Source organism: Corythoichthys intestinalis, chromosome 8, assembly GCF_030265065.1.
Source record: "Corythoichthys intestinalis isolate RoL2023-P3 chromosome 8, ASM3026506v1, whole genome shotgun sequence".
Lineage (NCBI taxonomy): Eukaryota > Metazoa > Chordata > Actinopteri > Syngnathiformes > Syngnathidae > Corythoichthys > Corythoichthys intestinalis.
In genome coordinates this window covers 2,645,891-2,669,044 of record NC_080402.1, presented here as the reverse complement: position 1 = coordinate 2,669,044, position 23,154 = coordinate 2,645,891, and the positions used below count along the sequence as shown (strand labels likewise).

At 40.8% G+C, this 23,154-nt stretch overlaps 1 protein-coding gene across 7 annotated transcripts in view; it reads right to left on the bottom strand.

The window, feature by feature from the left end:
• The window catches only part of lrba (LPS-responsive vesicle trafficking, beach and anchor containing), a 442,809-nt gene that overhangs the window by 287,101 nt on the left and 132,554 nt on the right, over positions 1–23,154 (bottom strand). For all 7 annotated transcript variants that reach the window (XM_057842680.1, XM_057842682.1, XM_057842684.1 and 4 more), the window contains exons 31-33: positions 20,685–20,769; positions 20,406–20,539; positions 15,834–15,895 (exon numbers count right to left, since the gene is read on the bottom strand). In XM_057842680.1, the coding sequence (XP_057698663.1) occupies positions 15,834–15,895; positions 20,406–20,539; positions 20,685–20,769 (281 nt within the window). The remainder of the gene's footprint in view (positions 1–15,833; positions 15,896–20,405; positions 20,540–20,684; positions 20,770–23,154) is intronic.

Below are 23,154 nucleotides of genomic sequence, written 5' to 3'. Positions count from 1 at the left end.
AAGTAAAACCAGCTCATTTTGTACAGCAACTCAAGTTCGTCTTTCCCCATCAACGGCAGCCAACGACTTCACTTTTGACATTAAAGTATGTCTGCAACCAAAACTGTAAATGTCCCAATAAAGCGGTGACGAAAGGTGCGTGGCAAAGTTCAAGGGTGAAATGTTTGCTTCGTGGTAATTGTTTCCTCGTGTTCGCTCCAAAAAGCCGTAATGGCCGTCGAGGGTGCGACAACTTTTGAGGCCCCGTACCGAGCGGGGGAACGACGAGAGAGAACTCTACTTTTTTTTGAACAATCAATCACGTCCGAGACGTTCACGAGCGATCTTATCTGAAGGCTCCCGAACACGTTTTTTATCAGCGGGGTGTCCTGCCCAGCAGCGGGGGTGGAACATAAGAAAAGATTCCAAGGTCTTCAGCGCGGACGACCCGCCAGGTAAGAAAACAACACTTGAACTGGGAGGAAAATCGGTCAAGTGAAACACGATTACATGTGCTGAATCGACCGTTGACGTCGGAAAACAAAGATTTGCATTTTTTTCCCCTCAGTTCAAAACTATTTCTGAATCTCTTACACGATACTAAACTTTTCAACTCTACAGTGCCCTCCATAATTATTGGATTTATAATAATGTGTTTTTTTAGCTTCTAATAATATTTTTTTCTACATAATATGGGACCTTAATGGAAAAAAAAGAAAAATCCAACCTTCAATACAAGTGCATTTTTTCAGTGGGGAAAAAATCCCACATAAAGAAATAATTATTTGACATCAAATAATGTGTGTCACAATTATTAGCACCCCTGGTGTTAATCCTTTGTAAAAAAAAAACCTTTTGCCAACAAAACAGCACCTAATCTTCTCCTATAATGTTTCACAAGATGGGAAAAGACAAAGAGGGATCTTCAGCCATTCCTCTTTGCAGAATCTCTCTAAATCATCCAGAGACCTGGGTCCTCTCCTCTTCAGCTCATCCTACAGGTTGTTAATGGGGTTGAGGTCTGGGGACTGAGATGGCCATGGGAGGAGCTTGATTTTGTGTCTGGTGAACCATTTCTGTGTAGATTTGGCCATATGTTTAGGGTCATTGTCTTGCTGAAAGACCCAGTGACAACCCATCATCAGCTTTCGGGCAGAGGGCAACAGATTTTTATTTCAAATGTCCTGGTATTTCAAAGCATTCATGATGCCATGCACCCTAACAAGGTTCCCAGGGCCTTTGGAAGCGAAACAGCCCCACAGCATCACTGACCCACCCCCATACTTCACAGTGGGTAGGAGGTGCTTTTCAGCATGCGCATCTCTAACAACCGCAAAGAAAAATAACCTGAAGGAACATGCGAAACCGAGAAAATGCTAAAACTGCGAAGAACCACACAAAACGGGTCGTGTTGGTGAGTGTCATGTCGTTGAGGGTAATTGACTGTCGTGTCGTTGAGTGTAGTTGACTGATGGGTCGTTGAGTGTAATTGAGTGTCGTGGTGTATTGTTGAGTGTAGTTGAGTGTCGCGTCATTTAGCGTAGTGTCATGTCGAGTGTCGTGTCGAGCAGCGTGTCGTTTTGCGTCGTGCAGCGCCATGTCGAGTGTCGTGTTGTTGAGCTTCCTTTAGCGTAGTGTAGTGTCGTGTTGTTGAATGTAGTGTCTTTAAATGTAATTGAGTGTCGAGTGTCGTTGAGTGTCGTCTCATCGAGTGTTGTTGAGTGTCGTGTCATCGATTGTCGTTGTGTTGTGTCATCAATTGTCGTTGAGTGTCGCGTCATTGAGTGTCACGTCGTTGAGTGTCGTGTCATTGAGTCGTTTAGCGTAGTGTAGCATTGTGTCACTGAGTGTAGTTGAGTCGTGTTGTTGAGTGTCATGTCGTAGAGAGTAATTGACTGTTGTGTCGTAGAGTGTAGTTGAGTGTCGTGTTGGTGAGTGTCATCTCGTTGAAGGTAATTGACTGTCGTGTCGTTGAGTGTAGTTGACTGTTGTGTCATTGAGTGTAATTGAGTGTCGTGGTGTATTGTTGAGTGTAGTTGAGTGTCGCGTCATTTAGCGTAGTGTCATGTCGAGTGTCGTGTTGAGCAGCGTGTCGTTTAGCGTCGTGCAGCGCCATGTCGAGTGTCATGTTGTTGAGCTTCATTTAGCATAGTGTAGTGTTGTGTTGTGTTGAATGTAGTGTCTTTAAATGTAGTTGAGTGTCGAGTGTCGTTGAGTGTCGTCTCATCGAGTGTTGTTGAGTGTCGTGTCATCAATTGTCGTTGAGTGTCGTGTCATTGAGTCGTTTAGCGTAGTGTAGCATTGTGTCGTTGAGTGAAGTTGAGTCGTGTTGTTGAGTGTCATCTCGTTGAGAGTAATTGACCGTCGTGTCGTTGAGTGTAGTTGAGTGTCGTGTTGGTGAGTGTCATGTCGTTGAGGGTAATTGACTGTCGTGTTGTTGAGTGTAGTTGACTGTTGTGTCGTTGAGTGTAATTGAGTGTCGTGGTGTATTGTTGAGAGTAGCTGAGTGTCACGTCATTCAGCGTAGTGTCATGTCGAGTGTCGTGTCGCTTAGCATGGTGTCGTTGAGTGTCGTTTAGTGTACTGTAGTTTCATGTTGTTGAGTGCAGTGTTTTTGACTGTAGTTGAGTGTCGTGTCGAGTGCCATTGAGTGTCGTGTTATCGAGTGTCGTGTTATCAAGTGTCATTGAGTGTGGTGTGATCGAGCGTCATTATGTGTCGTCGAGTGTCGTGTCGTTGAGTATAGTTGAGTGTCGCGTCGCTTCGTTGAGTGTCGCGTCGCGTCATTGAGCGATGTGTCATTGAGTCGTTTAGCGTAGTATAGCGTCATGTCATGGAGTGTCGTGTCGTTGAGTCATGTCGTTGAGTGTAGTTGACTGTCGACAGTATCAATACGTTTACTCACAAATATATCTGAATACAACATTTTAGTAGGGATACCATTCCGTTAACGTGGCAGACCAGATTGATAGTTCCATATATCCACTCCGAAGAAATTCCACATATCAATCTAGGAAAGATCCAATTGTGATGTTTCATGGGAGAAATCTTCAAAAAATAAACGCCTTCCGATTGGATGTTGGCTCTTCTCGTCAATTGCGTCATTTCCATTCTAGTTGTGACGTTCTTTCAATGAGGAAATGAAGTACAAATACATTTCCGACAATTCTTTAGAAATCGAAAGGCTCAGACATTGTATTTAAACAGATAGTTGCTTCCTAGTCCTGCCTCTTTCTCCCGATTGGCTGGAACATCAGGAGAGTGGGGAAATGGTTGGACAGTTGAGATTTGCAAGATGCTACTGCATGATCAATCAATCAATCAATCAGGAAGTACTGTCTTGCTAGCAAGGCTATGTTTCCAACTCTTTCCCAGCAGAATGAAGTGCCACTTGGTGTTAGCGTGTTTTCCCTGCCTTTCCACGACGTGACCCCGACAACAGGGGGCCGCGGCGCCGCGTGGCATGGCCGTAAAGAGGCACCGACAGGACTAAAACCAGGGAAAAACAACACTTTGACTCGCACCGGTCTTGAACTTTTTGCTCAGCCGTTTGACTGCGCAGCATGGTGCGCTTTTTGACAGGCTGGGGGAAAATGATGGCCAAAAAGGTATTTTTTTTGTCCCCGCATTCCTCGCCACTGTTCTCACCTCTCGCCGAGTGGTCGGCGACTGATCCATCAAAGCCCCGCTCCGAGGAAATATGAGCGTCGAACTTGATTTATTGCTATTCTGAGGCCGCGTTCCACTTGAAATAACTTCAACTTGCAAGGAAGAAGTTGTAAAAATTTTACAATATTCGCATTTTCGACCTCTTAAAGAGCAGACAGGGTTTGTGATGTCATCCATTGGTTATCCAACAATCAATTTACGAAGAGGTAGTACTTGTAAGAATTAAAAGTCGTAGTCATGTGCCAGTTCTGGTTCTGCAGTTTCAATTGCTGAATTTTGCTACCCTAAGCAAAATGCATAACTAAGCACACACACACACACACACACACACACACACACACATACATATATATATATATATATTAGGGGTGTCAAACGATTAAAATTTTTAATCGAGTTAATTACAGCTTAAAAATTAATTAATCGCAATTCAAACCATCTATAAAATATGCCATATTTTTTTATAAATTATTGTTGGAATGGAAAGATAAGACACAAGATGGATATATACATTCAATATACGGTACATAAGTACTGTATTTCTTTATTATAACAATAAATCAACAAGATGGCATTACCATTATTAACATTCTGTTTAAAGCGATCCATGGATAGAAAGACTTGTAGTTCTTAAAAGATAAATATTAGTACAAGTTATAGAAATTTTATATTAAAACCCCTCTTAATGTTTTCATTTTAATAAAATTTGTATAATTTTCAATAAAATAAACAAATTAGTAGCCCGCCATTGTTGATGCCAATAATTACTTACACAATGCTCATGGGTGCTGAAGCCTATAAAATCAGTCACACCCAAGCATCAGCAGAGAGCGACAAAACTCCGTAAAACACAACAAGTACACATTTCACTGTGCTGTCATTTTAATCTGAGCGGGGCATGTGCGTTAATTGCGTCAAATATTTTAATGTGATTAATTTTAAAAATTAATTACAGCCCGTTAACGCGATAATTTTGACAGCCCTAGGATATATATATATGTGTGTGTGTGTGTGTGTGTGTGTGTGTGTGTGTATTAGGGCTGTCAAAATTAATTTTAATTACACTAATAATTATTTTTTTAAATTAATCACGTTAAAATATTTATATTAATATATTAATTAATCACTTAATCACGTAAAAAATTTTGACGCAATTAACGCACATGCCCTGCGCAGACAGATTTAAATGACAGTACAGTGAAATGCCCACTTGTTAATTGTGTTTTATGGAGTTTTGCCGCCCTCTGCTGGCGCTTGGGTGCGACTGATTTTATAGCTTCAGCACCCATGTGCATTGTGTAAGTAACTATTGACATCAACAATGGTGGGCTACTAATTTATTTTTTGATTGAAAATTTTCCAAATTTTTTTAAAACGAAAACATTAAGAGGGGTTTTAATATAAAATTTCTATAAATTGTACTAACATTTATCTTTTAAGAACTACAAGTCTTTCTAGCCATGGCTCTCTTTAACAGAATGTTAATAATGGTAATGCCATCTTGTTGATTTATTGTTATAATAAACAAATACAGTACTTATGTACCATATGTTGAATGTATATATCCATCTTGTGTCTTATCTTTATGAAAATATCCATCTTGTGTCTTATCTTTCCATTCCAACAATAATTTACAGAAAAATATGGCATAATTTATAGTTGGTTTGAATTGCGATTAATTACGGTTAATTAATTTTTAAGCTGTAATTAACTCGATTAGAAATTTTAATCGTTTGACAGCCCTAATGCATACATATGCTCGAATATCATATCTATTTAGAACTGGGGCTGAAAAAACTGACATTGCGACTTTTTTGCGATATATTGCAACAAGAATTTTCATCAGATGACTTGATCATCATGTCCAAATAAGTGATCAGAAATCAGGCTGATTTTTCAGAGGATCAGAATCGGGTCAAAAGGATTGGGGTTTTAATTTTTGGAAATATATTTATGTTTTTCTGGCTCATGCTAGTACAGCCTCTCACCCTCCCTTTTGCTAAGCAGTGCTACCAAATTGTGTTTTTTGGTCACCAGTGAAGCTGGCGTTTGGTACTTGAAGTTAATGATGATTGACAGGTTTGTGGCTTTGATCTCGCCAGAGACGCCTCGGTAGCTCTACGATCAAAGGCACAAATGTGTTAGCCATCGTTAAGCTTAGTACACAGCCTGTAGTGTGCTGGGGAAACTCATTTATTGTGTGAGACGCTGTTCTTGGCAGCATGTGCAAACATTAAACGTCTGTCAATCATCGTTAACTCATTTGCCCCCAAAAAACGTATAAATTAGGGCTGTCAAAATGATCGCGTTAACGGGCGGTAATTAATTTTTTTAATTAATCACGTTAAAATATTTGACGCAATTAACGCACATGCCCCGCTCAGACAGATTTAAATGACAGTACAATGAAATGCCCACATGTTAATTGTGTTTTATGGAGTTTTGCCGCCCTCTGCTGGGGCTTAGGTGCGACTGATTTTATACGCTTCAGCACCCATGAGCATTGTGTCAGTAATTATTGACATCAACAATGGCGGGCTACTAGTTTATTTTTTTGATTGAAATTTTTACAAATTTTATTAAAACGAAAACATTAAGAGGGGTTTTAATATAAAATTTCTATAACTTGTACTAACATTTATCTTTTAAGAACTACAAGTCTTTCTATCCATGGATCGCTTTAACAGAATGTTAATAACGTTAATGCCATCTTGTTGAGTTATTATTATAATAAACAAATACAGTCCCTATGTAACGTATGTTGAATGTATATACCCATCTTGTGTCTTATCTTTCCATTTCAACAACAATTAACAGAAAAATATGGCATATTTTAGTGATGGCTTGAAGTGCGATTAATCACGATTAATTCATTTTTAAGCTGTAATTAACTCGATTAAAATGTTTAATCGTTTGACAGCCCTAGTATAAATACATTCTATTTTTAATTGTTTCAGTGTCCCAAAGATACGTCTTAAACGTCTTTTACGTTGTTGTTTTTTTTTTTTGTTAGTTTTTTTTACAAGAGATATCTCTGGGTTCTGATTCAATTTAGCGCCAAAGCACAAAGCTGAAAATCCATTTTAAAGCAATAAAACTGGCCCCTGGAGGGCAGTAGCGCATTTGGTAAGACCCGCAACCCGATTCAATGGCAACGAACGGCCGGGGCGCCGGCGGAAGACAACCGAATGGAAAACAAACTAGAGGACGCCCGGGATGCCAGGCACTGGACAACCGAGCAGAACGACCGGGACCGCCAGTGCAGCGGACGATGCCGTTGAGTCCGTTCTGCTCGCCGAGCAGAACCCGCAGAGACTTTAAAAAATCCATCTTTATGAGACAGGCGGCGATGAGGGAAAAGTTTACCCAACTGTCGCGGCCACAACAGCATCATCTCTCAGATAGTTAAGTGTAAGTAAATTGTTACTTTGCTATCAAAAGCTCTATTTGTCTTGTTGTTTATGTTATTTTATGTTATTAAAATTATATTTATGTTATTCCATTTTTAGAGGAAAAAAATTCTGATGTTTGGAATATAACTTAAGCAAAAAATAGCTGTGTTAAATAGCTGTGTTTGAAATGTATGCTTTGACAAAAAGCTCATTTTCTCTCTTTTTCATCAAAAATTGGAAAATTGCTCAAACTAAGCAATTTTCTTATGTTGATTTCTAAAGAATGGAAAAAGATATGAATTAACTTTTTTTCCTGCCGAAAGAAGAGAGTCTAATCTTTCTTTTGGTGGGTTCCATACTTATATAGCAATAGAACAGAATTTTCTGTTAGCCTTGCATAAGTAGTCAAAATCCAGTAAAACGTCCGGGAGCGAAGGGCCTTGCACCGGTGAAAATGGCTGGGAGTAAATGAGTTAATAAGCAACTCCAGTGCACTCCCTGACAAACAGAGAGCAGGGAGAGAGAGGAAGGGTGCGACATTGAGAACACGCGATTGGCTCTGGACAGCTCATCTGTATTTTTTTTAATTGGAAAAAAATCTGCAATAGACTGAGAGCGCGAAGTATGAAGCGCCAAGTAGCGAGGGATCACTAATATCATTTTGACTGCATCCTACAAAACCTACAGCACAACTAACTCAAGTACTCAACCTGGCCCAATGACTTCCTTCCTGCCTGCCTGCTCCTGTCCGGGATATGTTTCTGATAAATGGCTGAAGGATGGATGGGCTGACAGAGAGCCGGACAATAATGGCTGATCTACACGACACAAATGCAGCTACTGGGAAGATTTACAACCCTCTGCGTGCAGTCCGGTAACCGATTAGATGATCTCTCATATCAGCGCCTGACCGGGCCTTCCTCTCTTGCAAAAGGGATATTATTTATTAACCCATTGGCCGCCACTTACGCCGATGGACGTCCAATCCATTGGAACTTGGAAGGGCTACAATATCAGCATTTGGTATACAGATTTGGACTACATGAGCCAAAATAAATAAATGCCCACATACTGTAGACTGTACACTGCTCCAAAAAAATAAGGGACCATTAAAGTAACACATTATAGATCTGAGTGAATGAAATATTTGTATGAATGTGCTGACAATAAAGTAACACAAAAAAATATCCATGAAAATCAAAATGTATCAACCCATGGAGGTTTGCAAAAGTCCGCAATTTGAAATGCTATAAAATGCTATTTTTTTCTTTACAATGCCCTTAACAAATTGTTCAAACTCATATTCCCACAAAAAAAAGGCTAAATATACCTATAAACTAAATATAAATGCATAAAAAACATATTAGCTCAAACAAAAACTTGTTGGTCCTAACAGGGAGCAGCTGGATTCACACGTTAAATGAGTTATGTCATATTCACTGTTGCCACTAAAGGGCAGTGTACCCACCCAAATCAATAAAACTAAATGCAAACAATTTCAAAAACCATTACAACTCTATTTCAAAGCTTTTTTCGAATCAAATTACACGAGTTAATAAATTAATCGTTGCAGCACCAATATATACATAAATATTAATATATATACACATACACACACATATGATATACAGTGGGGAGAACAAGTATTTGATACACTTATATCAATTACTTGTTCTCCCCACATATGTCTGTATAGGAAAATACAGTGGTATAAAAAAAAGTATCTGAACCTTTTGGGATTTCTCACATTTCTGCATAAAATCACCAAATGTGATCTGATCTTTTTCAAACTCACACAGATGATAAAACCGTGCCTGCTTTAACTAAAACCACTCACACAAGAGGTTAAAGGTTTTCATATTTTAAGGAGGATAGTATGCAAACAATGACAGAAGGGGAAAGATAAGTAAGTAAACCCTCTGCCTAAGGAGAATTAAAGAGCAATTCAAACCAATTCTTACCAAACAAATTAAGTCAGGTGTATGTCCAATCACTGATGAGTGGTTTAAAGCCGCCCTGCCCACTATAAAACACACACCTTGTAAGAATTGTCTTCATGTGAAGCATTGTCTGATGCGCATCATGGCTCGGTCAAAAGAGCTGTCTGAAGACATGCGATCAAGGATTGTTGATTTGTATAAAGCTGGGAAGGATACAAAACAGTATCTAAAAGCCTGGATGTTCATCAATCAACAGTCAGAGAAGTTGTCTACAAATGGAGTTTGGCACTGTTGCTTCTCTCCCAACGAGTGGCCGTCCACCAAAGATGATGCCAAGAGTTCAGTGCAGAATACTCAGGTTAAAAAAAAAAAAAAAAAAAAAAAAAACAGTGTCTGCTAAAGACTTACAGAAATCACTAGCACAGTCAAATATCTCTGTGCACACATCAACTATATGTAAAACTATGGCCAAGAATGGTGTTCAGGGGGGGACTCCACGGAGGACGCCACTGCTGTCTTAAAAAAAAAAAAAATTTTTTTTAATTTAAAAAAAAAAAAACATTGTTACTCGTTTAATGTTCGCAAAAAAGGCACTTGGACACTCCACAGAAGTTTTGTCAAAATATTTTTTGACTAATGAAACCAAAGTTGAATTGTTTGGGAGTAACACACAACGTCATATCTGGAGGAAAAATGGAACAGCTCACCAACATCAATATCTAATCTCCACCGTGAAGCATGGTGGAGGGAGCATCATGATTTGGGGCTGTTTTTCTGCCTCGGGGCCTGGACAACTTGCAATCATTCATGGAAGAAAGAATTCAAAAGTTTTGCAGGAAAACCTGAGGCCATCTGTCAGACAGTTGAAGCTAAAAAGAGGTTGGATGATGCAACAAGACAATGATCCAAAACACAGAACTTCAGAATGGTTTCAGAAGAGCAAAATACACGTTCTAGAGTGGCCAAGTCAAAGTCCAGACTTGAACCCTATTTAGATGCTGTGGTATGACCTAAAGACAGTGATTCATGCCAGACATCCCAGGAATCTGACTGAACTATAGCAGTTTTGTACAGAAGAATGGGCCAAGATTAGTCCTGATGAATGTGCCAGACTGATCTGCAGCTACAGGAAGCGTCGAGTTGACGTTATTGCTGCCAAAGGGAGGGCCACAAAATATTAAATGTGATGGTTCACATACTTATTTTACGCCTTCTGTCATTGTTTGCATACTATCCTCATAAATATATGATAACCTATAAATGTTTGGGTGGTTTTCGTTAAAGCAGACACTTTTTTTCATCTGTGCGATTTTGACAAAGATCAGATCACATTTGATGGTGATTTTATGCAGAAATGTGAGAAATTCCAAAAGGTTCAGATACTTTTTCATACCACTGTATTTACCGTTAACTCTCTAGATACCATTGACGGCGCTTGACGTCCAATCCTTTTGGACCAGTAGTAGAGGTTAGATCTTGTGCCCGAACCTGAACCCGACCTGACCCTCACGTTCGGGTTGGGTCGGGTCGGGCCGCCGCGCCGAACTAAAAAATTATATTTTAAAAAAATGGGATAAAACCGTGAGCAGGCGCTCTGTACTGTGCATTTGCTTGTGCACGCTCATGAACGCTGTGGCGCCACCCGCTTTTTCTTCTTCTCCTCCCGCTGTGGCGCTTGCGATTCGTTATGAAAGACACTTTTATCAATGCACACAAAGGCAACACAAATGTGATCCTTTTCAATCTTCTCTGTGTCTGCAAAACCGCATGTTTTTTTAAAAAAAATATTTAACTTTCCCAGTGTTATTTCTTTGTGTAAATGCTTTTATAATGATCATAAAAATATGTAGACTATTTAAACATTAAAGGGATCCTCTGTTTTTAAGACAAGTAATTCTTAAAAGATACATATTAGTATGAGTTAAAATAATTTGATATTAAAACCCCTCTTAAAGTTTTTGTTTTAATAAAGTTTGTAAAATTATTTTAAGTGATAGGTCGCCATTCTTGTTACGTCGCAGTGCGTGACGTCACCGGTCCCGTTGCGGAAATCCCAGCGTGTCACTCGTTAGCTTTCCCAACATATCGTCAGTTCTACCCTTCCTATTTGAACCAGATCTGAAAAATGAAGAGCAGGACAGCACTGTCGGTCGTTCACAAGACGAGCTTCAGGGGAAAATGCGTGCAGCAAATACCTGATAAGACAAAAGTTGGGCAAAACTGGTGATGCGAGAGAGTCCTGTTGGGAAGTCCGGTTGGGAGCGAGAGTGTATGCTGTCCGGTTTTATTAGCAGATATTCAAGGTAAGCATGTTGCGTTTTCAAACTTATCCCAATATAATTATGTAAATTGTTAGCATCCAGAGCTGTCGTGTGCTTACAGTACAGACCAAAGAGCACACCTTGTGTAATCCAGGTCTTGTACATTGTAACGCGTGGTAGCAAGGATACGTGTATAAAAGTACCAAAAAGAGGAGAAGCTTCGACTTATGCACATTTATTCACAAAAAACAATATTTCCACCTTGACCACTTTTCACTCGGGAGGTCAGCAGGACGCAAACACGCGTTCCCTGACGAACTCCCAACATTGTTGTAAGGTCAACGTCAGAGTCACTGTCGTCACTTGTAGCGTGCCATAGTGCTTTAATTATTTAGTATGATTTGGGGAAAACTCCCATGAAGAATAGTCAACAAAAAAGATAGCAATAGTAATCCAAATCTGCGTTTTTTACTCACTCGAAGATCCAGGAATTAGACCGATACCATGGCAATGTCGCAGCCGCGATTAGGCCGTCGATTCCACAAAACAGACTGATCCGAAAAGCCGCTGTGGGGCCGACGAATCAAAAAAATGGACAGATCCAAAACCAATATTGCAGACGCGGTGGGACCGTCGGATCCAGAAAATAGACGGATCCCTTACTTGACTGAGGATCCAGGAAAAATGTTCGGGCGCTAGTTGTAACGCGTGGTGGGTAGGATGCGTGCATACAGGGACCAAAAAGAGGGAGAAGCTTCCACTTGTGCACATTTATTCAGTAAAAATAATAATTCCACCTTGACCACTCACTTCACTCCCCTTATTTCCAGTCAAATGGAAACAAGGGGAGTGAAGTGAGTGGTCAAGGTGGTTCGCGGCACTCCAACAAATTTTAAATTTTAAAAAAAAAAAAAAAAATCGGGTTTTTCGGGCTCGGGCCTGCAAATCTAGTTAATTGATCCGGCTCGGGCCGGGTCGGGCTTCAATACTCGTGGGCCGTGTCGGGTCGGGCTGGATTTTTTAGGCCCGATCTAACCTCTAACCGGTAGGGCCAAATAAGCAAATGTCTAGTGCCGTCAAAGGCATCTAAAGAGTTAAACAAGTGCCCTAAAAACAGTTAATGTTGAGTACTACTGGATTCACCTTGTTCCAATATTCAGATGATTGGGTGCTTCTTTTTTCATTTGCAGTGGTGTTGAATTTTATAGAGGATGAAATTGTCCGGGGTGGCTGTTTATTTTAATTCATAAACATGCTCAGCTGTACTGCTTTTCATTTCAGTTTTCCGAATAGAAAATACAGTGTATTTATTTTCTATACACAACAATAGCTGATAAAACATTGTTTTCCTCAATTTATTGCTCAGAAATACCAAAAAACACATCTCTGATTAATGACGCATCACTGCAAAGCGCTTCCCTTTTATTTATTTTATCAGCTTTAATTCCCCAAATAAATAGTACCTGCCATCTGGCTTTCCGCCTCGGCGCTTTTTAACCCCTTCCTACCGAGATAGAGGCGAGAATGACGGGCTCTAATGCCGCTATTTGTCATATCTGTCAGAATGTTGTTTAATGCTAATCTAATCAAAGGCGGAATCTCTGCGATTGTTCCAAGACTGCTTTTTCCCCCCCCCGTCCCTGGTTCTGCTCCTTTTGCGCCTAATCTACGCGCACGCACACTTTTTCCTTTTTTTCTTTTTTCCCAGAGAACCGCTGGGATCGGCTAGCGCGGTGTTGATTGCGTCCATAAATCATCCGGGCCGAATTCTCTCACAGCTAATGCAAATGTAATTTTATTGCGAGCGAGAAAAAAGGGAAAACGCAGGGCCGGACTTTCCTCCGGGCTAAATTACGCGGCGTAATCATCGGCGTGTTTGTTCTCCCGCGCGTGATGGATGATGTCATTTAACCCGCCCCTCCCTCCCGGCGCAGGAAGTCGCCGGCGCTGGCGCAGGAAGCGCACCGGCGGCCATTTTGATGGATTCGCCGGCACTCGGTGAAATTTTAATTAATTTCCCCCGCGCGGAGATGGAGTGCGACCGGGGCGAGGGGTCAGGAGGCGAGGGACCCCGGAGCCGTTTTTTAATCAGGGACCCCCGAGAGAGCCGCGCCGGCCGACGCGTCACGGCTACATTGAGGAGGCCGTGCTAAACCGCTCTTTGATGGCCGCTTCTTTTCTAAACGGCCACAACAGGCCTTCCAATTAAAGGCCCATTTGGAGTCGACTTAACTGTTCGGGCGGCGTCTTGGTATTGATTTCTACAGACGGATGCAAATGCAAACTGAGGATTAATGGCCGTTTACTGTACTGCGAAGAAAGAAAAAAAGCTAATTTTCTATTCACAGGTTCACAGCAGTGTTGTTTTCGTCAACGATGACAATAACGAAAATATTTCGTCAACGAACAATTGATGACGAGACAATAACGAGTTAAAAACCTGATTTGGGTGACTAAAACATAACGAGACTAATGCCAGTTTTCGTCTGACGAGATGAGAACGAGACGAAAATGCGCTATTGTTTCCGTCACATGTCACATTGTGACTAGGGTTGTTCCGATCATGTTTTTTTGCTCCCGATCCGATCGATTTAGTTTGAGTATCTGCCGATCCCGATATTTCCCGATCCGATTGCTTTTTTTTTTTTGCTCCCGATTCAATTCCAATCATTCCCGATAATGTTTCCCGATCATATACATTTTGGCAATGCATTAAGAAAAAAAATGAATAAAACTCGGACGAATATATACATTCAACATACAGTACATAAGTACTGTATTTGTTTATTATGACAATAACTCCTCAAGATGGCATTTACATTATTAACATTCTTTCTGTGAGAGGGATCCACCGATAGAAAGACTTGTAATTCTTAAAGGATAAATGTGACTTTGTATATTGTGACTAAATATTCCCATCTAGTGTATTTGTTGAGCTTTCAGTAAATGATACTGTAGCCATTTAACTTCTGCCCAAATGCATGATGGGAAGTGCAACCATGACTGTGCGTAGTAGCGCATTTGGTAAGACCCGCAACCCAATTCAGTGGCAACGAACGGCCAAGCCGCACGGCCGGGCGCCGGCGAAAGACGACCTAATAGATGCCAGGCGGTGGACGACCGAGCAGAACAACCAGTAGGGCTCCAGGATGCCAGGCGCTGAACGACCGAGCAGAACGACCGGGACCACTAGTGCAGGGGACGAGGTCTTTGAGTCTGTGCTGCTCGCGAGCAGAGCCCGCAGCGACTCAAAAAAATTCATCTTTATGAGACGTACGGTGATGAGAGAAAAGTTTAACCGGCTGTCGCAGCCACAACAGCGTCATCTTTCAGTTAGTTATGTGTAAATAAATTGTTACTTTGCTATCAAAAGCGCTACTTGTCTTGTTGTTTATCTTGTTTTGTAAAAGGAAAACATTATTCAGATGTTTGGGATGTAACTAAAGCAAAAAATAGCTGTGTATAAGTCAAAGTTATGTTTGAAATGTATGCTTTGACAAAAAGCTCAATTTCTCCGTTTTTTCATCAGAAACTAGAAAATTGCTTAAACTAAGCTATTTTCTAATGCTGATTTCTAGAGAATGGAAAAAGATATGAACTTTTTTCTTATTTTCTGCTGAAAGAACAGAGTCTAATCTTTCTTTTGGTGGGTTCCATGTTTATATAGCAATGGAACAGAATTTTACTGTGGGCCTTGCAAAATCAGTCAAAATCCAGTAAAACGGCCGGGAGCGAAGGGCCTTGCTCCGGTGAAAATGACTGGGAGTGAATGAGTTAAAGGGCATCTGAAGAGCTTTTCGGATTTCGGTGTAATTTTATCAACATTGGACGAGTTCATCAAAACAAACATAATTTGCGGGGGGGGGGGTAAAGTTTTTCCAAACCCGGAAGTGTGATGTAAAGCCGGGCGGTGTATTAACTTAAATTTCATATTCACACTCCGAAAAAATGCCTGAAAACAAATCATCAATGACTCGATTAACTGTGGCGGCCCCGTCTCCCGTGTTTACATTCTCCGGTACAACCATTAGTCTTCTTTTTGTTTGTAAAAATGCCTCCCTCATCTCCATTTCAGTAATTAAATTCCCTCGCAATCTATCTGCGGAAATACAAAAAGTGCTGCAAAGCGCAATTAACAAAAGGGCAAGCGATTGCCGTATCGGATTCGGATGGAAAGACGTAACGGAGCACCTATCGGCGTGGCGCTATCGACAGCGGTCGTCATCGATCCGCTCCCGCCCGCTTATGATCCCGGAATTAGTATTCATGAATGTGGCGGCGAGCTAAATAAACTTGGCAACATAAGCGTCCGGGAGACAAAGGCCAATCAATGCAAAAGGCCATCAAATGGACATTATCCCTGCTGGCGGGTCCGAGGGTCGGACGGGTCGTCCACCCTTGACCCGCGCGGCCGATATCTGCCGGCGGATACGTTTCCGAGGGCCCCGCAATGGAGAGATAAGTGAGCGCGCGGCTTTGAGGGCCTGACTGTTGTTGTTGCTCTGGTGGATTTAGTGCGGCGGAGGTGGATCGAATAAATCAAAAGTACGGCAAAGGGCATCTGAGAGAGAAGATAAAGATGCAAGACTTGCCTGGGAACACAGGAGCATCACCAGCTCCACCACGGAACTGCTGGACTTCATGCAAACCAGGCCTGAAGAGAAACAAAAAATAGGTCAAATTTGCCTTCATCTAGGTACATTTTGCCCGTACCGGGCGATTTAATAAATCACCACGTGAAAAACACACGGTGCAAGAATAAAACTAACCACAAATTACAATTTTAAAAAATATTAGTTTAAATGATTATGCTTCTGTTGACGTTAAAAAAAATTTGAAATAACTGATGGTAGCTTTGCTATTGACGCCCATGTACGCCAAAGCCATTGACGGCAATGTACATCCATTCCAATGACACTCATGTACGTCCATTCAAATGACAGCCACAAACGTCCGTGCCAATGACGCCCATGTACATAGAAGCCCACGCACGACGATGCTATTGACATCATGCACGCCCATTCCATTGACGCCCATGTATGTGAAAGCCATTGCCGGCAATGTACGTCAATTCCATTGACACTCATGTGCGTCCAGTCAAATGACGGCCATAAACGTCCGTGCCCATGGCGGACATATAGATTGATTACGTTGATGCCAAGGTATACTGATGCCATTGATACCCATGGATGCCGATGCCATTGACGCCCATGAACGTCGATGCCATTGACGCCCACGTTTGTCAAAGCCATTGATGGCAATGAACGTCGATGCCAATGACGCCCATTCACGCCCATTCCATTGACGCCAATTTATGTCAAAGCCATTGAGGGCAATGTACGTCAATTCCATTGACACTCATGTGCGTCCATTCAAATGATGGCCATAAACGTCCGTGCCCATGGCGGCCATATACTTTGATTACGTTGACGCCCATGGACGCCCATGCCATTGACGCCCATGGACGCCCATGCCATTGACGACCATGGACGCCCATGCCATTGACGACCATGGACGCCCATGCCATTGACGCCGATGAACGCCGATACCATTGACACCCATGTATGTCAAAGCCATTGATGGCAATGTCAATTCCATTGACACTCATGTGTGTCCATTCAAATGATGGCCATAAACGTCCGTGCCCATGGCGGCCATATACATTGATTACGTTGACGCGAAGGTATGCGCTGATGTCATTGACGCCCATGCACGCCCATGCCATTGACGCCCATGGACGTCGATGCCATTGACACCCATGAATGCCGATCCCATTGACGCCCATGTATGTCAAAGCCTTTTACGGCAATGAACGTCGATGCCAATGACGCCTACGCACGTCAATGCCATTGACGGCAATGAACGTCAATTCCATTGACACTCATGTACATCCATTCAAATGCCGGCCATAAACGTCTGTGCCAATGGTGCATATATACATTTTAACGTTGACACCCATGCACCACGATACCATTGATGCCCATGCACATCAATGCCATTGAAGGAAGTGACCTCTTATCAACAGAAAGTGACCCCGATATAACCCCAAATCAACAGGAAGTGACATGATATTGACAGGAAGTGACCCCGATATGCCCCCAAATTAACAGGAAATGAACTGATTACAGGAAGTGATCCCAAAATCCCACCCAAAAAACAGGAAATGACCCGATATCAACAAGAAGTGACCTCGATATGCCCCCAAATCAACAGGAATGACCTGATATCAGCAGAAGGCGATCCAAAAATGCCAGCAAATTAACAGGAAGTGACCCGATATCGACAGGAAGTGATCCAAAAATACCCACTAATCAACAGGAAGTGATATGATATCAGCAAGTGGTCCAAAAATGCCCCCAAATCAACAGGAATGACCTGATATCAGCAGAAGGTGATCCAAAAATGCCACCAAATCAACAAGAAGTGACCTGATATCAACAGGAAAGGGTAAAAAAAAAAAAAATGCTGCCAAATCAACAGGAAGTGACCTGATATCAACAGGAATGGATCTGATATAAATAGGAAGTGACAGCGAAATGTCTCTAAATCAACAGGAAAAGCCTGGTAAGTGCCCCAATAAATGTAAAACATCTGCCATCTTTTGGTGCCAAGTAGAAACTACAAAAGGTATATGAGATATCAGTTGGTCAAGTCGCTTAAAAGTAGTACATCCTTCGCCAGCAGCCCCTCCCTATTCAAATAGATTTTAGACGTATTATCTAACACGCTACCATCTGTACCAGCGTGCCGAGTATTGACGCCACTAATGAGCTGACATGATGTTAATGTAAACTTATACATATTTGGGCTTATGTTACAGGTCCGACATTGGTCGGCATATGTCCCATTAATTCCTAATGGTTGGCCAAAGATCAAGGGGAACACCGGCATGTCCGGGAAGATGGGATGTGTAGAAACATGCACCCCCCCCCCCTTCTACACAGTTATACCCCCACCCTTCCCACAGACCCCCTCCTGCAAATATCAATCAACTTTCCATTTTGTTTGGTGGCAGCAGACATCCCAAACACTGCTATTAGGGGCCTGGCCTCTGACCCGAGGCCCCTGCAAACCTTCAAGCGCCGCTACCGACTCATCACGCTACTACGTTAAAGGTAGCTTAAGCAGCTGGGATGAGACCGACCCGTCAGAAATGTGTCTTACCGAATAACTACAGTTATATTCAGGTCAGCGGATTTCAAACCTTTCTTGGTAAGATTATGTAAAAAAGAAGATTGAGAATCTGATTGTTTTTTTCAATAAAACGGAAACATTTCGGAAAGAACAATAAATGTCTGTGAAAATGCTGACACTGGTAAAAATGGGAAAAAAATTCCATCTTGGGAATCAGGGCACTGATTGCCAAAACTGAAAGATCCAACAGGCTTTCATCACCTGTTTGTGCTATAGTCGTTCAGTTCCCCCCCCCCCCCCCCCCCTTATGCTTCCTTTTGTTTTCCCATTTCCATCTTAACAATCGGCGCTGATAGCTACATCTAATGGAGACCGATCGGCTTTTTGCCTTGTCCACCCGTATGTTTTCGCTTTTCCATCCAAGGAGTCAGGGTGCTAATAGTCAAAGCTGAATCGACCTGCCCCGTTTGCCCCTGTGTATGTGCCACTATCATTATATTTGTTTTCTCATTTCCATCTAAGGATTCAGGGTCCTAATCGTCAAAGATGAAGTACACACGGCAAGCTTCCTTCCCTGAATTCCCTTGTATCTGTCATTGGCGTTATTTGTATTTTCCCTTAAACACCCTCATGTTTTCCCTTTTCCATCTAAGAAATCAGGGTGCTGACAGTCAAAGTTGAAACTTCCTGCTCTGTCTGCCCCTGTATATATGTCACTGCCATTATGTTTTCCCCATCATGCATCCATTTGTTTTGCCTTTTCCATCTAAGGAATCAGGGCACTCATCAGCAAAGTTGGAGACTCGGCAACCTACTGCTCCTGTCTTCCATTGTACGTGTCACTGTCGCTATTTTCCCTTATCCACCCTCATGTTTTCCCTTTTCCGTCTCAGGAATAAGGGCACTCATCGTCATGGTTGAAGGAAACAAGCTAGCTTCCTGGCCTGTCTTCCCTTGTATGTGTCACTGTCACTATTTGTATTTTCCCTCATCTACCCACATGTTTTCACTTTTCCATCAAATGAATCAGGTTGCTAGTCATCAATGTGGATCAATGTGGATCTGGGTAATCATCAATGGACCCAGCAAACTTCCTGTCATGTCCTCCCTTGTGTCACTGTCTTTTTTTTTCTTCCCTTATTCACTTTCTTGTTTTCCCTTTTCCATCTAAGGAATCAGGGCACTAATCACCAGTTGAAGGAGACCCGGGAAGGTTCCAGTCTGATCTTCCCTTGTACGTGTTGCTGCTTTTATTTGCATTTTCCCTTTTACACGCTCATGTTTTCACTCTTCCATCTAAGAAATAAGGGCACTAATCGTCAAAGTTGAAAGAAACCCGGCAAGCTTCCTGCCCTGTCCTCCCTTGTATGTGTCACATAGTCATTTGTATTTTTCCCATATCCACCCTCAACTTTTCCCTTTTTCATCTAAGAAATCAGTGCAATGATTGTCAATGAATGAAACCCGGCAAGCTTCCTTCCCCGTCTTCCCTTGTACGTGTCACTGTCGTTATTTGTATTTTCCCTTTTCCACCCTCACGTTTTCCCTTTTCCATCTAAGGAATCAGGGCACTAATTGCCATAGTTGAAGGAGACCCGGCAAGCTTCCTGCCCTGTCTTGCCTTCTACCTGTCGCTGTCGTTATTTGTCTTTTCTCTTATCCATCCTCATGTTTTCCCTTTTCCATCTAAGGAATCAAGGTGCTGACTGTCGAAAGAGACCCGGCAAGCTTCCTGCCCTCGCTTCCCGTGTATGCATCACTATATTCCTTTGTATTTTCCCTTATCACCTTCATGTTTTCCCTTTTCCATCTAATGAATCAGTGCACTATTCGTCAAAGTTGAAGGAGACCCGGAAAACTTCCTGCTCTGTCTTCCCTTGAACGCGTCGCTGTCGTTATTTGTATTTTCCCTTATCCACCCTCATATTTTCCCTTTTCCATCTAAGGAATTAGGGTGCCGATTTTTCCCCCCTATCATCCACCATATTATTTTCCCTTTTCCATCAAGAAACGCGCGGCCTCGTACTCACTGGTGCCTTCGATGAGCAGCTCCTGTCCGTGACTTCCCAACAAGGTCCTCGAGAGGAAGGGGGCAAAATCCACAAATATCTCTCTCAGGAGAGGGGCCGCCTTCTCCAAGGCGTGTTCCAGACGCTCGGAAATACTAGAAAACAATTGAAAGGACAATAAAAGAAGTCAGGAACTCTTGTTGTTGTTTTTTTTTTTCCAATGAAGAACACTTGAATCAATATCAAAATGTATTTCAATGACTGTGTGTGTGCGAGGGTGGAAAAAATAAGATGAATCACCTCATATTGGGGGCCGTGTGCTGGGTCACAAGGGAGAGCTGGGGGACAGATGGCAAGCTCGCGCTAGCTGGAACCGGGCTGCCTGCTGCAGGGGGAACCCGGACAACTCTGTTATTAGTCTGGACTCGCGCGCGCGCACACACATTGGAGGCAATACATTATAGGACCAGCGCAGCACCATAAACCGCCGTGGAAACATGCCTCTTATGAAATCATACAATGGCTTCCATTCAAATGTTACAAGAGAGGGGAGGGGGCGATTTATGGTGGACTGGGGCAAATGGGGGTACAAGTAGCATTTTTATGGTTTAGATAGCGGATGATGTACTCCGGGCACAATACGTCTTCCTTATCAATTTACAATTCAGAGGGCTTCGTGATGGAGGCCTCCAAATGACATGCTGGGAGCCTGTTAAGGTTTGGCTTAGCTTAATGGCTTAGCACACGCGTTCGGAAATAATCATGCGCAATTTGAAAATGGAACATTTTTGCACAAAAATGATTTTGGTCGTTGACTAATCACCTATTAGATTTGCGATTTATCAACGCATCGGTACATGTATAAATCGTGTCTTTAAGTGTTGTGTTAGTCTGAGCTTAACATTTGAGCTGTTAATGTGCCTTGGAACCAAAAATGATGCACTGCAAAAAGTTGGACTACAACTGATATGGAGGCGTATCGTTGTTTTCCTAAGCAAAAGCAGATGTTTGCAAGTATCTTATTTTGATTTAGTAAGATAATCAGTCTGATGCAGAATTCAAAGAATATTTATTTATTTTTATCATATATAGCTATAGTATAGTATAGTACAGCATAGTAATAATACAGTGATAATATAGTAATAGTAGTTATAGGTATCATAGTTGTAGTTTACAGTATAGTTACAGAATAGTTATATAGTTACAATATACAGTACTAATAGTTATACTACATAGTATAGTTATAGCATAATTTATAGCATCATTAAAGTATAGTTGTGGTATAGCATAGTTATAGTATCTGTATAGTTTTAGTTTAGTTAAAATGTAGTATAGTATCATTATAGTATTGTTATAGTATAGTTAAAGTATAGTGTAGTATTGTTATAGTATTGTTACAGTATCATATAGTTATGGTATAGTTTTGGTATAGTTAAAATATAGTATGGTATGATATTAAAGTTATAGTATAGTTGTAGTACAGTTGTGGTATAGTATAATTATAGTATAGTATCGCTATTGTTTAGTATAGTTCAAATATAGTATAGTATCGTTATAATACAGTTAAAGTATAGTATCGTAACAGTATTGTTACAGTATAATAGAGTTATGGTACAGTTTTAGTATAGTGATTGAAATATAGTATAGTATAGTGATAATAGGGTTATAATATAGTTATAGTAGCGTTATGGTACAGTTATAGTTATGGTATAGTTATTGTATTGTTAAGGTGATAGTATAATTACAGTTATAGCATTGTTATAGTATCATTACAGTATAGTACGCTTTTAGTATAGTTTTAGTATCGTATAGTTATGGTATAGTTAAAATATAGTATGGTATCGTGATAGTATAGTTATGGTATAGGTATTTTATTGTTATGTTTTAGTACAATTAACAGTTATAGTGTCGTTATAATATTACAGTATATGATGGTTTTAGTCTAGTTTTAGTATAATTTTAGTATCGTATAGTTATGGTTATAGTATGATAATGGTATATTTATGCTGTAGTTATTGTATATATACTGTGTTGTTATGGTATAGTATGTTATAGTATTTTCTTCTCTCCTTTAGTATTTCAATATAATATAGATTATATATTACAGTTATAGTATCGTTATAGTAACATAGTATAGTATGGTTTTAGTATAGTTTTAGTATAGAATAGTTATGGTCAAGTGTAGGTCTGGTATGGTATAATTAAAGTATAAAATAGTTATAGTACAGTATAGTATAGTTACAGTATAGTATTTTAAAACATTTTATTTCAAGAGCGCTTTACATGTCACTCAAAGACTATTCACAAGAAAGATGACAACAATAGATCAACAACAGTAACAAAAACATTCATAAAATCAAATTAAAAGCATGATAAAAGTATCATGATGGTTTCCTTCTTATAGACTAGTTTGAGACTGGTCGTCAGGGAAATTAGTCGAGATTCCCATCCCTAATTTTTACATTACTTTCTTTCCCCATTTGGTCCTATATATTGATGATGATGATTAGGCCTGTCACGATAACAAATTTTAGGAGGCGATATATTGTCTCAGAAATTATTACCGATATTGCCAGTTCTTTAAAACCAATTCAACCACGAATACAGTAACAATACATCCTGATAAATCACCTATTCAAATGCAATAAATTGTTATTCTTAAACAAAAAACTATATCCAAAATTATGAACATACACAAAAAAAAAAAAAAAAACAATGCATAATTTGTGATTCTAAAGCTAGTTAAGTGCAGAATATAAAATTGGTGTGA